This window comes from Tupaia chinensis, unplaced genomic scaffold (assembly GCF_000334495.1).
Source record: "Tupaia chinensis unplaced genomic scaffold, TupChi_1.0 Scaffold000403_1, whole genome shotgun sequence".
Taxonomy (NCBI): Eukaryota; Metazoa; Chordata; class Mammalia; order Scandentia; family Tupaiidae; genus Tupaia; species Tupaia belangeri.
In genome coordinates, this window is record NW_006159905.1 from 472470 (window position 1) to 495156 (window position 22687).

The 22687-nt window shown below is 50.3% G+C and overlaps 3 protein-coding genes across 6 annotated transcripts in view; 1 reads left to right on the top strand and 2 right to left on the bottom strand.

Moving 5' to 3' along the window:
* Nucleotides 1–452: 452 nt before the first annotated feature.
* LSM2 (LSM2 homolog, U6 small nuclear RNA and mRNA degradation associated) lies at nucleotides 453–9940 on the bottom strand. The gene is made up of 5 exons (XM_006154292.3): nucleotides 9684–9940; nucleotides 9019–9086; nucleotides 1202–1232; nucleotides 1029–1088; nucleotides 453–928 (listed from the first exon to the last, which is right to left on the bottom strand). The coding sequence occupies exons 1-5, from the start codon at nucleotides 9684–9686 to the stop codon at nucleotides 803–805; spliced, it is 288 nt and encodes a 95-aa protein (XP_006154354.1). The 5' UTR covers nucleotides 9687–9940; the 3' UTR covers nucleotides 453–802.
* Nucleotides 9941–12054: 2114 nt separating this feature from the next.
* On the bottom strand, nucleotides 12055–18127 carry HSPA1L (heat shock protein family A (Hsp70) member 1 like). Its single transcript, XM_006154293.3, has 2 exons — nucleotides 17999–18127; nucleotides 12055–14296 (listed from the first exon to the last, which is right to left on the bottom strand). Exon 2 carries the CDS (start codon nucleotides 14281–14283, stop codon nucleotides 12358–12360), a length of 1926 nt encoding a protein of 641 aa, XP_006154355.1. The 5' UTR covers nucleotides 14284–14296; nucleotides 17999–18127; the 3' UTR covers nucleotides 12055–12357.
* A 747-nt stretch (nucleotides 18128–18874) lies between these two features.
* Nucleotides 18875–22687, top strand: part of HSPA1A (heat shock protein family A (Hsp70) member 1A) — a 23481-nt gene continuing 19668 nt past the window's right edge. The window contains exon 1 of one of the 4 annotated variants that reach the window (XM_027774124.1): nucleotides 18875–20989. In XM_027774124.1, the coding sequence (XP_027629925.1) occupies nucleotides 19093–20955 (1863 nt within the window). In that variant the 5' untranslated portion in view covers nucleotides 18875–19092 and the 3' untranslated portion in view covers nucleotides 20956–20989. The remainder of the gene's footprint in view (nucleotides 20990–22687) is intronic. The other 3 variants (XM_006154295.2, XM_006154294.2, XM_006154296.3) reach the window with 3 other exon arrangements.

Here is a 22687-nt window from a genome sequence, read left to right on the forward strand (position 1 = left end):
GAGCGCGGGTTCGGTGGGCCGCCGGCTCCGCATCCCGCTTCCGCCCCGAGGTCCCTTAATGGCGAAAGTGCTCCCGTGTGGGCGCTCTTGGCCGAAGGAGCGCAGGTTGGTAATTCCCAGTCACAGCCGCTCCCACCGTACTAATGACATCAGTTTGCTCTTTTGCAGATACTCGGGAAAAGCGTGTCGGCTGAAGAATCCCAGCAGCCCCGACCGCACTTAGGGGTCTCCCGACACTGGGGGATGGCATGGACAAGCAGCGGCAATGCAGCGGCGGCCGGGGGTAGGGGGTACCCAGCTCCTACACCACGAGGGAAGTTGGCAGGCAGTGCTGGGAAGCTGGGCTGGATTCTTGGCTAGGGGCATGAAGAGTTAACAGGCCTTGACCGATTTCAGCATCCTTCCCCTGCCTCCCCAGCCCTCTATCCAAAACAGACCACAGAACCAAAACCCATATTTGCATCACGAATTTTATTCCCGATGCGGGACAGATTCCTTCCATCCTCACAATGAATCACAGGCTGCCCTGGAAAGACCAAGGAACCTCCTGTCTCCAGGGAAGGTGCTTTGGGAGAGGCAGGTGCTGGGGACTGGGAAAGGCTTTGCAGTTCCCCATCCTAATTACTCCCTTCTCAACAGAGGATAGTGCTGCGGACTAGTATTTCCATTGTCCCTTAAAAAAAAATCCCGAAACCACCCCTATTAAAAACAAACAAAAACTCAAGTATGAAGGGGATGTCCTGGGCTGGAACATGAGGTTGTAAGTCACCGATGGAGGATGGCAGGGAAGGGAGAGGAGCCATCACTGTTTCTGCTGCAGGGCTTCCTTCCTTGCTGCATCCTGTAGCAACTGTGTGTCCACCTCATCTGCTGGCAGCTGCACATAGCGGACCACGGAGCCCCGGATGAAGCAGTTCTTCACCGATAACTAGACAGAGAGACACACGAAGATACCCTTGAATGTCCTCTAACCACTCAGGGGCCTCCTGCTTTGGAGATGTTTCCTCTTCTCCACTGACCCAACTCACCATGTGAGGGTATTTCTCAGGATCCGTAACACTGATGTCAGTCAGTTTGATGTTGAGATACTAACAAGAGATGAACACCGTCAGTAACCCTGGAGACAAGACCCAGGTACCCATCCTTCAGTTCTCCCCTCCTGTTCCCCAAGAACCGATTCTGGGCCCTGGCTGTAACTCACCTGGTCCACAGAATGAAGGGTTCCACAGATGCTGTTAACGGTAGAGAGAAAGAAGAACCAATTTAGTTTATACCAAAGTCAAGGAAGAGGTGATGTCAGAGCTGGGACAGGAACATGGACCGGGGAAGTCAAGGGCTTGAGAAAGCCAGAGAAGGTGAATCCGAAGGGTGTGTTCCTAAGCCCTAGAGAAAAGACCTAGCTGCTCAAGTGGTTTCTGAGGCCCTACTTCCTTTCTCCCTAAACTAACCCACTCTCTCTCCATTTCCTATAAGGCTAGTGCATTCACCAGAGACAGAGGAAAAGTGAGAAATCACCCCCCGGGGGGATGTCCTCGCCACAATCTCTTCTCCACTCTCCTCTGAGGATTTTAGGCCGCAAGGACAAGTGCCTGGCATGTTTTTCAAGCAGCTGAGTCGTCTCAAACCGTAGTTGGCCATGTGGAAGCCGGCTGCTCTCCCCTGCCACTGGCTGGCCCCTCACTCGCTTTTTAGCTACCATTAAAAACTGTTGGGAACCAGTAGTTAGTGTAATGGCTATGTCGCTGGACTCCCAAGTAGTCGACCGCGGTTCACGTCCCGGACCCAGGGGCTTAAACTCACGCCGGGCACGTGTGTGTGCGTGCCCAAGATCCCGAGAGGAGAACGGAGGAGAAGGGATTGCAGTGTGGCCACCCCCCCTGGGGGGTGATTTCTCGCTTTCTGTCTCTCTGTCTCTGTCTGGCGAGTGTACGCGCCCTATAGCAAAAACCTCTCCAAAACAAAAACAAAAACATGTACCAGACCTGTATTCTGCACAGCAGTTGGAATCTTTACAGCTGTTACCATCCAGGGGCTGAAAGGTGGTGACTTGCCTCAGTTTCCAACAGATAAACAGGCGTGTCGATCCAGGGCTGTCTGACTCACAGACCCAGCAGCTACTTTCAAACATCCGCTGCTTTGGAACAGAGCCCCACGTGTACGTTAAGGCAGCCAGCACTGGTCTTGCCATGTGGGCACAAGGGGTGTCCTCTCTTCCCCAATCCACAAGTGCCCTGAGTGGGCAACGCTAGCAAATCATCAGTGCCCCAAGCCATGACCTCTGCCATCTTCTTTGTCGGTGGGTTTGACATTTTTAAGACTCACAAACTGAGTTTTTTCTTTAATTTCCAGGTCCTGTGAATCTCCATCCGACTTACAAACATTTCTGGGTTTTGTTGTTCTTGCTAGGGGGCATATGCCTGCCAGAGAGAAAAGGAAAAAGCATCCCACAATGCCTCCTCCATTCTCTATTCTGTTGGGATTTGGGGCACGTTTACACACGTGTTTTTCAAGCTGCCGGGGCTGGCATTCAAACTGCACAGCTGGCTGTGACATTTGGCTCCCTTAACCACTGTGCCACAGAACCGGCCCTCTTCCATTTCTGTAATTTCCTTTCTGACTTTTACAAACCAAGGTTTTACTACCTTGCACCTCAACATACTTCACCTCCCCACCTGACTGCCTTGACCATGTCACCCAGCAGGTCATCACCAGATTCGAGGTTCCGCAGAACCATGGTTCTCAAATGCTGACGGCACTCCAAGGCCTTATGAGCTCACAGTGAAGAAGCTGCTCATAGTTGCCAGGCACGGTGGTGCTCATCCTATGGCAAAAATAAATAGTCGCTGACAGTTTTTTCCTAGGAGTAACTGTTCTTGGGCCAGCAGGTAGCATGATGGCACTGGACTCCCACATGGCTAACTATGGTTTGAGTCCCAGACCTAGTGCTTTGAAACTCAAGCCAGGTATGTGTGCGCGGATGCCCAAAATCCCAAGAGGAGGGACCAGCAGGTGGCATGGTGGTGAAGGTGAAGGCGCTGGACACTCCCACATGGCTGACCATGGTTCAAGTCCTGGATCTGGCAGCTTGCTTTCTCAATCTCTCTCTCTCATCAAATTAAAATAAAATAAATGAATAAATTAAATTAATTATTAAAAAAAAAATCCCAAGAGGAAAATAAAGGGGCTATGGTGTGGCCATTCCCTGGGGAGATGATTTCTCATTTTTTGTATCTGTCTCCGTCTCTCCAGAGAGCATACCCACCCTATAGCAAAAATAACTTTTTAAAAAAAATTTATTTCATTCCATTTATTTTTCTTGGAGAGGTTTTTGCTATAGGGTGTGTGCGCTCGCCAGAAAGACAGAGAGTGAGCAAGAAATCACCCCCTGGGGGGATGACCACGCTGCAATACCTTCTTCCATTCTCCTCTTAGGATCTTGGGCACGCACACACACGCGCCTGGCATGAGTTTAAGCCACGCCTGGCATGAGTTTAAGCCACTAGGTCCAGGACTCGAACTGTGGTTGACTACATGAGAGTCCAGTGACGTAGCCATTACACCAACTGCTGGTCTCCCAAAATGGCGGTTTTTAAATGTCCTTATCTTACCACAAATAAAGTTAGTAGTTGTGTATTGCATCCTAATTTGTGTAAAACTCAATGTCTTTGAAATCCAGTGTCTGAGACGTACTGCCTTGCAGTGTGGTGTCCTCACCGAATCACTAATGGCTGAAAAATCTTAGATAGCAGCCCATATCTGCAGCAGTGAAATAACTTTCAGGAATTTAATTAAATGGTATCATTTCATTAAATCCCATAACGAGGTATTTGGCACAAAAGCAGTCTTTGTTTAATAAAAATTAGAACAGGAGATTTTCTCTGAATCTAAACTGTGTAACAAGTCCCCTGCCTCAGGGGCTGGGGTTATGCCTGCCAGGTAAAAGGCCCGGAAGAGAGGAAAATAAAAGGCAAGTCATCTCACAGAATCACCTAAGGCTGGGGTTAGTTTCCACACTTGTTTTGCTTTATGGACCCAACTTATATGCCATGAGTACCATCTAAATTGCAAGTGCTATACATGAGAACCCATATTCTAACGGGCAAAGGCTAGGCCAGCAGTTGACACAGTGGCTCAGGCACTGTATCCCACACCGTCGATTGCATGGTTTGAGTCCTTGACCTGGCAAATTGAAGAGCATGCCAGGCGTGTGTGCAAGCATGCCCCAAATCCTTCAGAGGATAGAGAAGTGACTGGGACATGACCATCCCTCCCAGCGGATGATTTCTCACTTTCTGTCTCTCTCCAGTGTCTAAAAATCCCCTAAAGCAAATTAAATAAATATATATTGATATTTATTTTTTAAGAGGATTTTGGCTTAAGGTACATGTGTTCACCCACCCAGGGGAGGAGGGGGAGAGAGAAACAGGGAGAGCTAGACAGACAGACCTAGTGAAAAAGAAAGTGAGAAATCACACCCCCCAAGGAGATAGTCTTACCACCATCCCTTCTCCATTCTCCTCCCAGAATCTTTGGCATGCATAAACATACATGTGGTGAAATTTTCCAGGCACCAGGGCTGGGACTCGAACCGTGGTCAGCCATGTGGAAGTACAGCAGCATAACCACTATGCCATCTGCTGGCTCCTGTATCAACATTTTAAATGGGTGTACCTGTGCTGGACTACACTGCTGGAAACCATCGTGACTGAGTCCTGGCCCAGTCAGCCTGAAACATGTTGGGCACATGCACAAGTGACCAAGATCTAATGGGCTGGAGGACTGTAAAAAGGGGACCACAGCAGGGAGCAGCAGGTGGTGTGGTGGTTAAGGCACTGGACACTCCCACATAGCTGACCACGATTCGAGTCCTGGACCTAGTGGCTTGCTTTCTCACTTCCCCTCTCTCTCTGTCAAATTAAAAATAAATGAATGAATAAAATTTAATAAATAATTAAAAAAAGGGGGGACCACAGCAAAACCAAACCCTACAGATGGTTCTCCCCCCATCTCACTGTCATGTACACACACATACGCACTGTCATGAATTTAAAAATTGGTGTGTTTGTTTTTTGTTATGGGGTACATGCACTTGCCAGAGAGAAAGAGAGAGAGAAAGTGAGAAGTCAGCCCCAGGGAGATGACCACGCTGCAGTCTCTTCTCCTCCAGGACCGTCTTGGGATTCTGGGCATGTGGGCACATGTGCCCAGCATGATGCTCAAGTAGCCAGGTCCAGTACTTGTGTAGCTGGTCCAAGCCACTTGCTGACCCTCTAAAAATTGTTTTAATATTTTAAATGCATAATTCATTTGAAGGATTTTTTTTCCCTAAGGAAATAATCAAATACATACAAAGGATATACAGGGTATCTTTTGTAAAAAAAAAAAAAAAAAAAGAGAAACAAACATCAAAGTGATCAACAGCAAGATCTGTTAAATTAGTTCTAGCCATTTAATAAAATGCCATTCTGGAGCCAGCAGGTGACATAGTGGTTAAGGCACTGGGCTCCTTCATGGTAGACTGCAGTTCAAGTCCCAGGCCTGGCAGCTTGAAACTCATACCAGGCACGTATGTGTGCATGCCCAAAATCTAGGAAGAGAATGGTGGAAAACGGATTACAGTGTGGCCATCACCCCTGGGGGCTGATTTCTCTTTCCCCCTCCTGTCTGTCTGTCTCCAGTGAATGTACATGACCTATGGCAAAAACCTTAAAAAAAAAAAAAAAAAAAGTCACTCAGAGGCCAGTTAGGTGGTAGGGTGGTTAAGGTGGCTGGAGCTGACATGCTCAACTATGTGATTTGAATCCTGGATTTGGTGTCTTTAAAAGACCGCAGGCACGTGTTTATGCATATCCAAGATTCCGAGAGGAAAACGGAGAAGAGACTATGGTATGGTCATCCCTCCTGAGGGATGCTTTCTCCCTTTCTCTGTCTCCTGCGTGCAAATGTAAAAAAAGCTATTTAGATATTAAGAATGTTAAAGATCAACTGTATTGACACAGAAAATATCCACACAACACTGTCCAGTGAAAAGTAAGTTTCACAACTACATAGAGAATATGATTCTGTTTTTTGGGACCAGCAGTTAGCTGAACTCCCATGTAGCTGACCGCGGTTCAAGTCCTGGACCCAGTGGCTTAAACTCATGCGGGGTGCATGTGCGTGCGTGCCCAAGATCCCAAGAGAACAGAGAAGGGATTGCAGCGTGGCCATCCCCCCTGGGGGGTGATTTCTCGCTTTCTATCTCTCTCTCTCTGTCTTGCGCATGCACCCTACAGCAAAAACATCTCCAAAAAAAAAAAAAAAAAAAAAAAAAACAACAACAATAGTAAGATTCTGTTTTTTTGGAACCAGCAGTTAGTGTAATGGCTATGTTGCTGGACTCCCACGTAGTCGACCATGGTTCGCGTCCCAGACCTGGTGGCTTAAAACTCATGCCGGGTGGGTGTGTGTGCGTGCCCAAGATCCTGAGAGGAGCATGGAGGAGAAGGGATTGCGGCGTGACCATCCCCCCCGGGAGGTGATTTCTCACTTTCTGTCTCTCTGTCTCTGTCTGGCGAGCACACGCGCCCTATAGCGAAAACCTCTCCAAAAAAAAGATTCTATCTTTTAACTAAAAAAAAGAAGGACCAGCAAGTGGTGCAGTGGTTGAGGTGCTGGACTCCTGTAGTTCAAGTCCTAGACCCAAAGGCTTGAAACTCACCAGAGTGTGTGTACGTTCAAGCCTAAAATCCCAAAATCCCGAGAGGAAAATTGAGAAGGGATTGGGGTGTGGCCATCCCCCGTGGGGTGATTTCTCACTTTTTCTCTGTCTCTCCCAGTGAGTACATGTGCTCTACAGCAAAATTCTCCCTCAAAAAAAGTCAGAATTGGGAACCAGCAGTTAGCGTAATGGCTGTGTCGCTGGACTCCCACGTAGTCGACCGTGGTTCGCGTCCCGGACCCGGTGGCTTAAAACCCACGCTGGGCGTGTGTGCGTGCGTGCCCAAGACCCCGAGAGGAGAATGGAGAAGGGATTGCGGCGTGACCATCCCCTCTGGGGGGTGAATTCTCGCTTTCTGTCTCTCTGTCTCTCTCTGTCTGTCTGGCAAGCACCCGCACCCTATAATGAAAAACCTCTCAAAAAAAAAAAAAATAAAAAAAAGAATTGAATTTCAGTTTTGGCTATGTCTCTTACTAGATTTATAGACTTGAACAAGTTTATCTAAGCTTCAGTTTCCTCATGTGTAGAACACCATCAATAATATATGTCACATAGGGATGTGTAAGAATTAAATGTATAGGAGCCGGCAGGTGGTGTGGTGGTTAAGGGCACTGGATATCCACATGGCTGACCGTGGTTTGAGTCCTGGACCTGACAGCTTGCTTTCTCACTCCCCCCACCCTCTGTTCAAATTAAATAAGTTAAATGAAAAATTTATTAAAAAAGAATTAAATGTATAGAAAGTATTCAGGGGCCAGCAGGTAGCATGATGGTTAAGGCGTTAGACTCCCACATGGCCAACTGTGAGTCAAATCTCAAACCTGACAGCTTGCTTCTCACTCTCTCTGATGAGTATGCATGTTCTGTAGAAAATTGAAAAATGGTAATAATTATGATAAATAAAATAATTCTTTTAAAATGCATTCAGAATGGTATTTAGTCAATAGGAGATCCTCAAATATTAACTATTTTTCCTTCTTTAAGCACCTACTACTACGTTGTCAGGAAATTCATGACATATTTTCCTGTTTTTCTATGCAAAAGTATGTCGTGACTTTCCCGACGACCCAATATATGCCTAGCCTATGTTAGGCGTCAGGTATACATGAGCTTACACATAAACAGAAAACATTTGAGAAGTACCCACTGGAAAGAAAACAGATTATGATAGAAGGGTCTATGTGACTAGAAAGACCAGAAAATCTCTTCAGGGATACAACATTTAATTCCAGTACAGAAAGATGATTAGGAGCCAATGATACCAGAAGGGGATATAAAAGCAGTATGGACTGAAGGGACAGCATTACTCTGGTTCAATCTTTGCATTTCCTTTAACGAGAGATTATGCCGTATACTATTCTGCAACAACTTTCTGTATCAGCCTATCTCATTCTCATGTGACAACTATATAAAACGGAAGTACCATAGTTTTATTAACCAATTACCTTTTAATGGTTTGATGATGCATGGATATTTACATTAATGGATACTTATTTCCAATTTTTTGCTATTACAAATACAGTTACAATTCTGTACATATATCTTGACTTGTATAACTGATTCTTAAATTTTTAGATATTGGGTAAAATAAGTATAAAATTTAATCATGAAAAGAAAACAAAGCTGTTAGTTTTGGAAAACATTTATTGATATTTCCATCCTCTCTTTAGTACTTTTTTGTTCTGGTTATTTTCTTTCTTTTTTTTTTTTTTTTGGAGAGGTTTTTGCTATAGGGTGCGTGCACTCACCAGAAAGACAAAGAGAAATCACCACCCCGGGGGCGATGGGATCTTGGGCATGCATGCACACGCATCTGGTGTGAGTTTAAGCCACAGGGTTGGGGACTTGAACTGAGGTCGACTACATGGGAGTCCAGCAACATAGCCATTATGTCAACTGCTGGTCCCTGTTCTAATAATTTTCTAGTACTTTTTTTTTTTTTTTAAGAATTATGTTATTTAACTTTGTTTTTTTATTATTATTTAGTTTAACCAGAGAAAGAGAAAAAAAAAGGGAAAGTAAGCCCGCAGGCCTGGGACTCGAACTACAGTCAGCCAAGTGGGAGTCCAGCATCCTTAACGACCATGCCACCTGCCAGCCCCTCTAGCACTTATTCTCTAAACTACATATTGCTCTGTATTGTTTTGCAATATACACAATACAACTAACTCCCTAGCAAACGTGAGAGTAAGGTACAATTTGTTCATTTCTTCTGTATCTCTTCCACTTTGCCCAGCCCTCAAGTACTAGTCAAAGAGGTCCAGAACCCTGGGCACACCCACACCCCTTACAGACCTGGAACAGGTACCTATACCTACCTCAGGTCATTCTTGAGTTCCACCACCACATCCTTGCCCACAAGGGACTTGAAGAAGGAGTAGAAAAGCTATGGGCGAGATGGGGAAAACCATCAACATGGGAAGGGACACAGTAGGGAGGGTCCCCTAGCAGTATTATCGAATGTGGGTATTGGGATCCCCACCGCATCTCTGGCGGTCCTCAAATGTGTGCAGCAGAGAATGGGTGACAGAGATCAAAGGCCGAAGCCCAGACGATTCTGGGCACTCCATGAGCCTCTCCAAGTCCAGAGGTTCTGCCGGCCACCCCTCGCCCGCGCTCTCCACTGACGGCGCCTCTGGGGTCGCGGCCACTCTCGCTAGCGACGTGCAGACAGAATCCCCCACCCTCTTGTCTCTGGCAGAGAAAAGCTCCCTGAGGTCTAGCTTTTCCGTCTCCTGCTGTCCCCGCCGACTCTCGGAGCTGTGTGTGTGCGTTTTTGTTTTTCAGGGTTTTTTCCCATAAAATAAACAAAATCCGATTTGCTCCCAGGGATCTCCTCAAAGAATAAGGCACAGGAACCGAGGGCAGACAAAAATCCCCGGGCCCAAGCCCAGCCTAGAAGGACAAAGCCCAAAGTAGCGCCTCAACGGTCCGAACCGCCCGCGCTCCCCGGGGCGCCCTCTTGTGACGTCACGGTACCTACCATGGTGCTGTCGCTGGAGTCGGCAGGCGGGACCGGGAAGGAGACGGCCGGCTGCCGCGGGGCGGGGGCCGAGGGGGGACCCGCGCGTGGGGCGGGACAGGGTCGCGCAGGCGCAGCGGGAAAGGCGGCGAAAAGCTCGGAGTACGGAAAGGCAGCGCGCGCCGACCTCGTGGGCCGGTGGAAGCGGGCGGGGCAGAGCCGAGGGGCGGTGCCGCCGGTGGAGGGGCGGAGCTTCCTGCCTCCCGACTTCCTCCCGGGCGTCCGGCTGCACTGCGCAAGCGCCGACCTTTACGCAGCTGCAGGTTTCCGCTGTGTTCCAGAACATAGCGGTCCAGAGTGATTTTAGCACAGCCTGTACACACTTCCACTTGAGAATTGTTGGAGAGTGCGTGAAAATGCATTACAATTTTTCACTTTTTTGTATATGTTACACTTATTTTTGAGGTTTTGACCGTAGGGCACGTGCGCTAGCTAGAGACAGAGACAGAAGGCGCTAGCTAGAGACAGACAGAGACAGAAGTGAGAAATCACCCCCCAGGAGGGATTGCCACACCTGATCCTCCGTTCTCCTGTTTGAGCACGCACACACACGTAGTTGGCATGATTTTTCAAACCACCAGGTCTGATACTTAAACCGTGGTCAGCCCTTGTTGTAGTCCAGCGCCTCAATCATTACGCTCTTCTGATCCCTATATGTTACGCTTTTGATAAGTAAAAAACATTTTAAGAAAGTTGAGTGTCAGGGCTAGGTGGTGATGTGATTAGTTGGGATGGCTGGATCCCACAAGGCGGACTGGAGTTCGAATTCCGGACCCTGAGACTTGAGGGCCATGCTGGGTGAGTATGTACATGTGCCTCAGAGATCCCAGAGGAGATGCGGCCAGCAGGTGGAGTGGTGGTTGGTCACTGGACTCCCACATAGCCAACTGCAGTTTGAGTTCTGAACCTGGCATTTGAAAATGACGCCGGGCGCACATGGGTGTGTGATTTCCAGCAGAATGGAGGAAAAGGGATTGCAACACAGCCATCTCTGGGGGTGGGGGGGTGTGATTTCTCACTTTCCATCTCACTATCTCTGGGAACATATAACCCTATAGCAAATTTAAAAAAAAAAAAAGTTGAGTCCCCAACAACAACAAAAAATTGAGACCCTGAGATCAAGGCCTGAATACAGATCCTGATATCAAAGGTTGCTAATAAATATGAATACATTTCTCCCGAAGATCCAAACTCAGTAGCCACATTTCTTACATATTTTTGTCTAGAACAGAGTAAAGCTAAACAGTGGTAGGCCAGCCAGTAGTGGGGTGGTTAAGGTGGCTGGATCCTACAGGGCTGACTATGCAGTCTGAACCCTGGGCCTGGCAGCTTGAGAAACACACTGGCTGCATGTGTGTATGTACCCAAAATATTGAGAGAAGCATGGAGGAGAAGGGGTTGCAGCATGGTCATCCCTTCTGGGGACTTCTTTCTCACCTTCCTTCCCTATCTCTGACTCCCCATCTCTCTCTAGTAAGTGTACATGGCCCTATAGCAAATGGAAAAAAAAATCAAATGAAAAAAATACTTGCCACACGTGACATACGTTGCTATACCCCTAGTAGACAGAGTTCTTGTGTATGAATGAGAGAGTAGATGAAGGCACAATAGGCAATTAGGTTCTCTCTTGCTCTCTGTCCCTCTCTGGTCAAACTGAAATAAATAAAGTTCAATAAAATAATTATTAAAAAAAAAGAAAGAACCCATTCTGATACTTCATTTCCAAATGTCGCCCCCTCAAACATGAAGTGACACACATGCACACTGTCATACCCTTCTATACTCAAGTCCCCCAGATTTTTATAAATATGGAATACTATGACACAAGAGGTGACGTTTCCATGGAATACGACTAAGTCCACCATTTCTCATCTTCCACAAAAGGACTCCCTTGTCATCGTTAGAGGAATATTTTGTGTGGCAAGGATGACAGACTCATGGCACAGATGCTGGATCTCCTGGGCCCACCTATAAATTACACAGGAACATCAAGCTGGACTTGCTCACCCAAATAGAGCGTAGGCAGTATAATGTCAGGGGCTAAAGGTGGTTAGTGGGGTGGTTAAGGTGGCTGGATTCCACCTGGCTGACTACCACTGCAGTCCAGACCCTCTGGCTGAAAAACACACTCCAGGTACATGTACGTATTTTTCACCTGAGGGTGAAAAATTATGTTCCTTTTTGAAACAATGAGCTCATGCCAATTCAAATCATTTGCCCTTACCAGTGTAACCATTCCCAATGAGCTCACAATCCGAAAACACACGCTCGTGCCCTGAACGCTCTCCTTTCCCTTATGTTTCAAGGTACACTCGCCGTCTAAAGATACCAGAAGTCATTTCCTTTAGGGACAGGTTTACTGAGGGACAAATAACCATCCATGCAGGAAGAAGAAAGTTAGAGTGGCTGGAAATAAATAACAGACATTCTAGTTCATCCAATGGTTCAAAGAAGGGCCTAGTTTTCCTGAGTCCATTCCAGAGTCACGAAGCGGACACTGGACTTCATGAAAATCTCAAAGTGACAGTAAACTGAGGTTTGGGTGCAGTCAACTCAAGAATTGTAACAATGTTCGAAGATGGGGGGAATAAAATTCACCTAGAGGCACCCTAGAACCCTCCAGTTCCCAAGCAGGTTAATCTACTTCTTCAATGGTGGGGCCTGTGGCAGGCCTCCCAGGTGTATACCCTGTTGCACAGGCCGGCCCAGTGCATCCTCCCTGGTAGAGTTTCGTGATGATGGGGTTACACATCTGCTCCAATTCCTTTCTCTTATGCTCAAACTCTTCTTTTTCAGCCAGTTGATTGGCCTCGAGCCATGAAAGGACCTCGTTGCATTTATCCAGTATTTTCTTCTTATCAGACTCGCTGATCTTGCCCTTTAAACCATCATCACTCACAGCACTCTTCATATTAAAAGCATAGGATTCTAAGGCATTTTTGGCAGCAATTTTCTCCCTCTGCACCTCGTCCTCGGCTTTGTACTTCTCGGCCTCCTGCACCATGCGCTCGATCTCCTCCTTGCTCAGGCGGCCCTTGTCGTTGGTGATGGTGATCTTGTTGGCCTTGCCGGTGCTCTTGTCCGTGGCCGTGACGTTCAGGATGCCGTTGGCGTCGATGTCAAAGGTCACCTCAATCTGAGGAACTCCTCTGGGTGCGGGAGGGATTCCAGTCAGGTCGAAGCGCCCCAGCAGGTTGTTGTCCTTCGTCATGGCCCTCTCGCCCTCGTACACCTGGATCAGCACCCCGGGCTGGTTGTCTGAGTACGTGGTGAAGATCTGCGTCTGCTTGGTGGGGATGGTGGAGTTGCGCTTGATCAGGACAGTCATCACACCGCCCGCCGTCTCCAGCCCCAGCGACAGGGGCGCCACGTCCAGCAGCAGCAGGTCCTGCACCTTTTCAGATTTGTCCCCCATCAGGATGGCGGCCTGCACCGCCGCCCCGTAGGCCACCGCCTCGTCAGGGTTGATGCTCTTATTGAGATCACGTCCATTAAAGTAATCTTGAAGCAGCCTCTGCACCTTAGGGATGCGGGTGGAGCCCCCTACTAAAACAATGTCATGGATTTTAGCCTTGTCCATCTTGGCATCCCGAAGAGCTTTTTCCACAGGTTCCAAGGTGCCCCTAAACAAGTCTGCACACAACTCTTCAAACCGGGCTCTGGTGATGGACGTGTAGAAGTCGATGCCCTCGAACAGCGAGTCGATCTCCAGGCTGGCCTGCGTGCTGGACGACAGGGTCCTCTTGGCGCGCTCGCAGGCCGTGCGCAGCCGCCTCACGGCGCGCTTGTTCTGGCTGATGTCCTTCTTGTGCTTCCTCTTGAACTCCTCCACGAAGTGGTTCACCAGCCTGTTGTCGAAGTCCTCCCCGCCCAGGTGCGTGTCCCCGGCCGTGGCCTTCACCTCAAAAATCCCATCGTCTATGGTCAAGATGGACACGTCAAAAGTGCCTCCGCCCAGATCAAAGATCAGGACATGTCGCTCTCCATGACCTCCTTTATCTAAGCCATAGGCAATGGCAGCAGCTGTAGGTTCATTGATGATTCTTAGGACATTGAGCCCCGCGATCACGCCCGCGTCCTTGGTGGCCTGGCGCTGAGAGTCATTGAAATAAGCTGGCACAGTGATCACCGCGTTGGTAACAGCGTGACCCAAAAAAGCCTCGGCAGTCTCCTTCATCTTGGTCAGCACCATTGAAGAGATCTCCTCGGGGTAGAACGCTTTCTTCTCCCCTTTGTAGGACACGAGCACCTTGGGCTTGCCTCCCTCATTAATCACTTGGAAAGGCCAAAGTTTCATGTCTGATTGCACAACGGGATCGTTAAATTTCCTGCCAATCAGACGTTTGGCATCAAAGACAGTGTTCTGGGGATTCATGGCCACCTGGTTCTTGGCCGCATCCCCGATCAGACGCTCGGTGTCCGTGAAGGCCACGTAGCTGGGGGTGGTGCGGTTGCCCTGGTCGTTGGCGATGATCTCCACCTTGCCGTGCGTGAACACCCCCACGCACGAGTACGTGGTGCCCAGGTCGATGCCGATGGCCGTTCCCTTAGGAGCAGCCATGGTTCTCCGAGGCCTGTGAAAAAAGAATGAGATGATGTTCCGGCAGAGCACTTTATAAATTCAATTAATTAAATTAATTTTATGGTTGATTTTTTCAAGAGCAAGAGAGAAGCACCTCACCCAGAGTATTGGCACCAGGACCCACCCAGAATGATGTGCTAGGTCTCCTTGCACAGGTGGCCCCAGATCATGGGCACATGCCTGTCTGCATAACATAGAAGTGTCCTGGCACTGGGACCAGCAGTTAGCGTAATGGCTATGTCGCTGGACTCCCATGTAGTCAACGGTTTTAGTCCCGGACCCGGTGGCTTAAACTCACGCCAGGCATGTGTGCGTGCGTGCCCAAAATCCCAAGAGGAGAATTGAGGAGAAGGGATTGTGGTGTGGCCATCCTCCCTGGGGAGGTGATTTCTCACTTTCTGTCTCTCTGTCTCTCTCTGTCTTTCTGGTGAGCACACGTGGCAAAAAAAAAACTCAAAAAAAAAAAAAAAAAAAAAAAAGAAGCGTCCTGACACAAACCTGGAACATTCCCACATGCTCAGACCCCTGTGCCATGCTCAGACCCCTGTCTATCTATCTTTCATTTATTTATTTATTAGAGAGATTTTTGCTATAGGGTGTGTGCGCTCACTGGAGAGACAGAGAGAGAGAGGTCACCCCCTAAGGGGATGGCCTTCTCCTCCATACTCCTCTCAGGAAGTGGGGCACACACACACGCATGCCCAGTGTGAATTTTAAGCCACCAGATCCAGGAGTTGAACTGTGGTCTGCCATGTGGGAGTCCAGCAATGTAATCATTATGCCATCTTCTGGTCCCAGCTATGTATTCATTTTTAATAGTGTGTGCATCCATGCCCAAAATTGGAGAGGAGAAATGGAGGAGAAGGGATTGTGTGGTGGCCATTTTCCATGTGAGATGCAAATACACAGAAAATGTACCTTTTTTTAAAAAACTGTTGTTTTGTTTTTGGTATAGGGTGCGTGTGTGTGTGCTCACCAGACAGAGACACGGTGGTGGAGGGAGTGAGAAATCATGCCCTAGGGGAGATGGGTATAGCATAATCCCTTCTCTTCCATCGTCCTCTTGGGCATGCACACACATGCACCTGGCACGTTTTCCCAGCTGCTGGATCCCGGACTCAGCCGTGCAGTCGTCCATGTGGGTTCCAGTCCCCTTAACCCCTTCATCACTTTGCTGCCCCCCCCTTTTTGCCATAGGGCATGCGTACTTCATGGAGAGACAGACATGGTGACAGGGAAAGTGAGAAATGGCCCCCTAGAGGGTGACCATGCTGCAATCCCTTCTCCATTCTTCTCCTGGGATTCTGGGCACATGCGCACGGGCTGAGTTTCAAGCCACTGAATCTGGGACTTGAAGTGCAGTCAGCCACATGGGGGTCTAGTACCTTTAACCACTATGCCACATGCTGGTCCTGTTCCTTCTCCCTTTTTTAATTTGCTAGAGAAAAAGCACACTTGCCGAAGACAGAGAGAGAGAGAGAAGGAAAGCGAGTAAGCACCTCGCATGGAAAATGGGCACCACGCAATCCCTTCTCCTCCATTTCTCCTCTCCAATGTCGGCACGCAGGCGCACACAGCCTGTGTGTTTCCCAAGGTGCCAGGTCTGGGATTTGAACCTCATAGTGGGCCACGTGGGATCTACCTACCCTAAGCACTATGCCTTGGCTGGTCCCCATTTAGGCCATTTGAAAGTGTAGAGTTCAATAATAAGTTCAATGACAGAGGTGTCCAGTCTCTAGAACATCATAGACCTCACGGGACTGAAACTACACCCATGAAACCAGTCTCTGCTTGCCCCGTCCCCTGGTCCCTGGCAACCACCATTCTTTCTGGCTTTATTATTTATACTACTCTTGGTACCTCGTAGAAGTGAAATTGCCCAGGATTTGTCCTCCTGCCTCTTGGCTTGTTTCACTTGGCTTACTGTGCTCAAGTTTCATGCATCTTATAGCCATGCGTCTGAATTCCCTCCCTTTCTAAAGCTCAATACTAGTCATCATATGTATTACCATGTGCTGCTTATTCACCCCTAGATGGACACTTGGGCTGTTTCCACCTTTTGGCTATTGTCAATAATGCTGCTATGAACGCAAAGGTACAAATATATGAAGACCCTGTTTTCGGATGTGAGAGATTTTTATAAAATTAGTTTATTGGGACCAGCATTTAGCGTAATGGCTATGTCGCTGGACTCCCGTGTAGTCAACTGCAGTTCGAGTCCCAGACCCGGTGGCTTAAACTCACGCCGGGTGCGTGTGCATGCGTGCCCAAAATCCCGAGAGGAGAATGGAGGAGAAGGGATTGTGGCATGGTCATCCTCCCTGGGGGGTGATTTCTCTCTTTCTATCTCCCTGTCTCTCTGTCTTTCTGGGGAGTGCACGTGCCCTATAGCAAAAAACCTTTAAAAAATTAGTTTATTTAACTTTATTTATTTACTTACTTATTTTCATTTGGCCAGAGAGGGACAGAGCAACAGTGAGAGAGGAAGGAAAAGTGAAAAAGCAGGCTGCCAGGTCCAGGACTGAAACCGTGGTCAGCCACATGGAAGTCCAGTGCCCTTAACCACCATGCCACCTGCGGGCCCTTATTTGAGAACTTTTTAGACAGCATAGACAAAAATACTCTCAGCTACTCAAAAGGATCTGGGAAGGAAGTGAGTGTATATTGTTTCCAGTCTGTCTGAGCGTTAGAGGAAACTGTTCTATTCACATAACTATGATATAATTAATGGTGGGATCTTCCCTGCCTATTAACCTAAGTGGGGTTTTGTTTGTTTGTTTGTTTTAATGTCTGGTCTCAAGAGACATTAATCTCCACAATAGGGATTTTTAGAAAATTATTTTATTTAACTTTATTTAGGTTAATTTGACTAGAGAGAGAGAGAGGGGGAAAGTGAGAAAGCATGCCTCCAGGTCCAGGACTCCAACTGCGGCCAGCCATATGGGAGTCCAGCGCCATTAACCACCACACCACCTGCCGGCCCCAGGCTTTTTTGTTTGTTTTTTAAGTGAAGTTTTTGTTATAGGGTGTGTGCACCCAAGAGACAGAAAGAGAGAAATTGCCTCCCAGGAGGAATGGCCACACTGCAATTCCTTCTCCTCTTGGGCTTTTGGGAGGGCATACACACCCATCTGGTGCGTTTCAAGCCGCCAGGTCTGGGACACGAACCGAGGTCCACACAGGAGTCCAGCGCCTTAACCACGACTTCGCTGGCCTCCACAATATGGTTCTGCTGCCTTTCTCGGCTAGACTATAAAGGATGCGAGGGGAGTGAGACCTGGCAGGATCTGATGGCCGCAGCTGGGTACCCATTACCAAGCCCCCTGCCTCAGCTTTTCTCAGGAGTGGGGCACTCCAGGCAATCTCTACCCGTCCCCTAATACAGCCACCACCCCACACCCACCCTCGGCCCCAGCCCAACTCCACCCGACCCCGCCCGCCCGGCTTTTTCAGTAGCTCTGACCAACGTAGCTTCTCGGCTTTCCTCAAGGACTCCTCCTACCCAGGCTCCAGAAAGCCAGGGGCTGGACGCCAGCCGCTGCCCTGGGACAGTCCCTCCTACGGAGGTCGGTCAACGCCACCCCACCTCGGCCTTCAAGCTACTCGGAAAATTTCCAGTGCCGTCTCAACAGGGACCCAGGTCCTCGGCTTTGCCAATCCCCGCCCCATTCCAGTTAGAGCTCTGCAAGCTCACCTAGCGTCACGCCGCCTTCGCTCCAGTTTGGAAACTTTCCGGTTACGGAGCCCCAGAAAGAAGGGGTTCCTTCAACAGGCGAACCGAGCAGCCAGCGTCCCCCCACCCCCCACCCGCCCCAAGTCTGAGTCTGCTCGGGCCACCCTGAATCCAAACCTGCCCGTGCGGGCAGAGGCTGGACCACCATTGTAACGCGGCTGGAGCGGGCGGCGTCAGCAGAGGCTGGCCGAGCCCCCCGCCCGTGGGGGTGTCACGTGGACACACAGCCCCCCAAAACTTGGCGCACACACATTCACCTACACTGCCTACACACAGCAAAGCCTTAGGTGCTGTCTGACATTCACAACGAAACTCTGACCCTTCCAGTAAGTCAGTCGGTCCCAGGATGCCCGCCTCCTTCCAAAAACACTCCCGGCTTTTCCGCACTTTCGGCTTCCTGGGCTGCCCGCAGTCCTGTCGCCTTTACTCCTAGAGTTACACGCCGCCCACCCTCCAAAAAAGCAAGAAATGAAAAGTGAACGACGGAAAGTTTGAGCCCCAAGAGCCTGGCACCGCCTAACAACGACGGGCCGAATGTTGACTCTTTCTATCAATTTCACACTAAAGTGCCAGCGGCCAGCACCGCCAGGGACACACAGTCCAGGGCAACCGCCCCGCCCCTTGGGCTCCTAGAGTTTGTCTCCGGGTCGCTACCCCCTCCTCCGCCCCAATCCCAGAAGCGTCTAGAGAGTTCTGGGCGGGGCGGCACCCCGGCTTCTGATTGGTTCAGAGAGCCTACGGGGCCGAGCGCCAGGAGGAATATTCCCGACCTAGCCGCCTCGCCGGGCTCAGTGATTGGCTGGGGGCGGCCAGGGCGGGGCTCCGGGGAGGCCCAGCAAAGCAGAGCTGCCCGCCCGCAGCAACTCCGAGCTGGAAAGGGCTGACCACTGCTGCTTCTTCTACCGCGAGCCGCACTCCCGCTGCCCCGCCGCCTCCCAGAGCGAACTCCTGCGGAGCCGACGCGCTCGCTGTTCCCGGCTGCCAGGAAGGACCGAGGTCCCGCCCACCGTTCCCAGGCCCGAGCGTCAGCGGAGGAGGGAGAGCGAGGCAGCGGCATGGCCAAGACCACGGCGATCGGCATCGACCTGGGCACCACGTACTCGTGCGTGGGGGTGTTCCAGCACGGCAAGGTGGAGATCATCGCCAACGACCAGGGCAACCGCACCACCCCCAGCTACGTGGCCTTCACGGACACCGAGCGACTGATCGGGGATGCGGCCAAGAACCAGGTGGCGCTGAACCCGCAGAACACGGTGTTCGACGCCAAGCGGCTGATCGGCCGCAAGTTCGGCGACCCGGTGGTGCAGTCGGACATGAAGCACTGGCCCTTCCAGGTGATCAACGACGGCGGCAAGCCCAAGGTGCGGGTGAGCTACAAGGGGGAGGACAAGGCGTTCTACCCCGAGGAGATCTCGTCCATGGTGCTGACCAAGATGAAGGAGATCGCCGAGGCGTACCTGGGCTACCCGGTGAGCAACGCGGTGATCACGGTGCCCGCCTACTTCAACGACTCGCAGCGCCCGGCCACCAAGGACGGAGGGCTCTCGGGGCTCAGCGTGCTGCGGATCATCAACGAGCCCACGGCGGCCGCCATCGCCTACGGGCTGGACCGCACGGGCAAGGGGGAGCGCAACGTGCTCATCTTTGACCTGGGCGGGGGCACGTTCGACGTGTCCATCCTGACGATCGACGACGGCATCTTCGAGGTGAAGGCCACGGCCGGGGACACGCACCTGGGCGGGGAGGACTTCGACAACAGGCTGGTGAACCACTTCGTGGAGGAGTTCAAGAGGAAGCACAAGAAGGACATCAGCCAGAACAAGCGCGCCGTGAGGCGGCTGCGCACGGCCTGCGAGCGCGCCAAGAGGACCCTGTCGTCCAGCACGCAGGCCAGCCTGGAGATCGACTCGCTGTTCGAGGGCATCGACTTCTACACGTCCATCACCAGGGCGCGCTTCGAGGAGCTGTGCTCGGACCTGTTCCGTGGCACGCTGGAGCCCGTGGAGAAGGCGCTGCGCGACGCCAAGCTGGACAAGGCCCAGATCCACGACCTGGTGCTGGTGGGGGGCTCCACCCGCATCCCGAAGGTGCAGAAGCTGCTGCAGGACTTCTTCAACGGGCGCGACCTGAACAAGAGCATCAACCCCGACGAGGCGGTGGCCTACGGGGCGGCGGTGCAGGCCGCCATCCTGATGGGGGACAAGTCTGAGAACGTGCAGGACCTGCTGCTGCTGGACGTGGCGCCCCTGTCGCTGGGGCTGGAGACGGCGGGCGGCGTGATGACGGCGCTGATCAAGCGCAACTCCACCATCCCCACCAAGCAGACGCAGATCTTCACCACGTACTCAGACAACCAGCCCGGGGTGCTGATCCAGGTGTACGAGGGCGAGAGGGCCATGACGAAGGACAACAACCTGCTGGGGCGCTTCGAGCTGAGCGGCATCCCGCCGGCCCCCCGCGGCGTGCCCCAGATCGAGGTGACCTTCGACATCGACGCCAACGGCATCCTGAACGTCACGGCCACGGACAAGAGCACCGGCAAGGCCAACAAGATCACCATCACCAACGACAAGGGCCGCCTGAGCAAGGAGGAGATCGAGCGCATGGTGCAGGAGGCCGAGAAGTACAAAGCCGAGGACGAGGTGCAGCGCGACCGGGTGTCGGCCAAGAACGCGCTGGAGACGTACGCCTTCAACATGAAGAGCGCCGTGGAAGACGAGGGCCTCAAGGGCAAGATCAGCGAGGCGGACAAGAAGAAGGTGCTGGACAAGTGCCAGGAGGTCATCTCCTGGCTGGACGCCAACACCCTGGCCGACAAGGACGAGTTTGAGCACAAGAGGAAGGAGCTGGAGCAGGTGTGTAACCCCATCATCAGCGGACTGTACCAGGGTGCGGGGCTTCGGGGGTCAGGCCCCTAAGGGAGGCTCTGGGTCCGGCCCCACCATTGAGGAGGTGGACTAGGGTCTTCTGTTCTAAGGTGTATTGTTTGGGAGATGGGTAGAGTTTAAGTCATTTCCTGTGGGCGCTCTCAACGTGTGTTGTTTGCGAGGTCGTGCTGAGTATATTGTTTGGTGAAGTGCTAAATGGTTTTTTTTCTTTCCAGTTTGTAAATGTAGAGACAAGTTTATACTGCCGTGTCTTGTCTGTTTTTCTATTTGTAATACTCGTACTTAACTCACTCCTTTTTTTTTATCGGTTACTTTAAATAAACTTCAAAATAATTCTAAGGATGTCTTGTCTGCCTCTTAGTTTCAAGATAAGAAGGACCTGCATAGTTGTTTTTTTGTTTTGTTTTGTTTTGTTTTTGTTTGTTTGTTTGTTTGTTTTTACCGTATCAAAAATCGAATGGTATTTTGTCTTGGGGCAGGGATCTGGGGAAATAAAGCTATATTCCCCTGTGACCCATTCAGTTAAGAAAATGATATCCATAGGTGAGTTCAAAAACCAAAAAACCCTGCTTATTCTGAGTGGGTTGCAGCGAGGGTCTAGAAGAAAAGCTAAAGACACCTGGCAGGGGGTCCTAAGGTGGGTAAGGGGATGCATCTGGGTTAGTATGGCTTAAAATGATGCAGGGGTGGGGTGGGGTGGTGGTCTGCAAAAGTGGGCCAAGGAGCGGCAGGTGGGAGGGCCATGCTGCCAATTTCTGTAGGTAGCCAGGTCAGAGCCTGTTACTTAATCCGGTCTGAGTAAATTGGCAGTCAGGAGATGAGGTTCCAGGAAGGTAGGAGTACGGGCTTGCCAAGGTATGTGCACGTGCCTTCACAACTCTGAGCCCTAGTTCTCACCTTTTGAAATGGGGGGAGGGTTTAGCCTGATACCTTAGTCCTAGCATTCCTCACCTGCATTTTTAAAAAGGATTATTTTATTTAACTTTATTTTATTTTGATTTCTTTTCATTTGACCAGAGAGGGACAGAGTAAAAGTGCCAGTGACGGAGAAAAGAGGGAAAGTGAGAAAGCAAGCCGCCAGGTCCGGGACTCAAACCGCAGCTGGCCATGTGGGAGTCCAGTGCCCTTAACCACCACACCACCTACCGACCCCACTTGCATTTTAAGTGCCCCAGTGAGCACCTTAGAGAGGTGTCACCTGAGGGTATGGTGCGTCAGTAGCTGAAAAGACCACAGTTTGGTGTAGAAATGCCCCAGAGGAAATGGAGATCCTGTCGTGGGGCCTTCTGTGTGTTACAACGTTAATCCTCACTCTGCCATATTTATTGCAGACTTTCTCATGTGTATATATGAAGTTACTTAAAAAAGGTTCAGCAAAAATGTTGAATGTGAATATCAACTGAGGACTTCTTAGAGGTTTTTGCTGTACTCTCCCAAGTCTACAAGGTTTTGTTTATGCATACCGGGTCCGAGGTTATGTTCCTACCCTACTTTTTAATTAGCTACCTTCTTTTAGCCTGTGCTCGCTAGATATCTAAGCAGTTATACCAGATAGATAAAAGAGCTGATGGCTGAAGTTCAGTATTTGGTAACTTAGAAGAGGGAAACACCTGCAGCCCAGAAAGACCTAGTTACAGGCTTCCCTCCCAGGACTGCTTTCCCTTTGAGGTACTGCAGCTCTAGTGTCCAGCATCCTCAAAGTAATCCCCTCCACAGCCGCCTGCTACCTGCCACAGCCCGCAAGGTTTGAGGAGTAACCCTC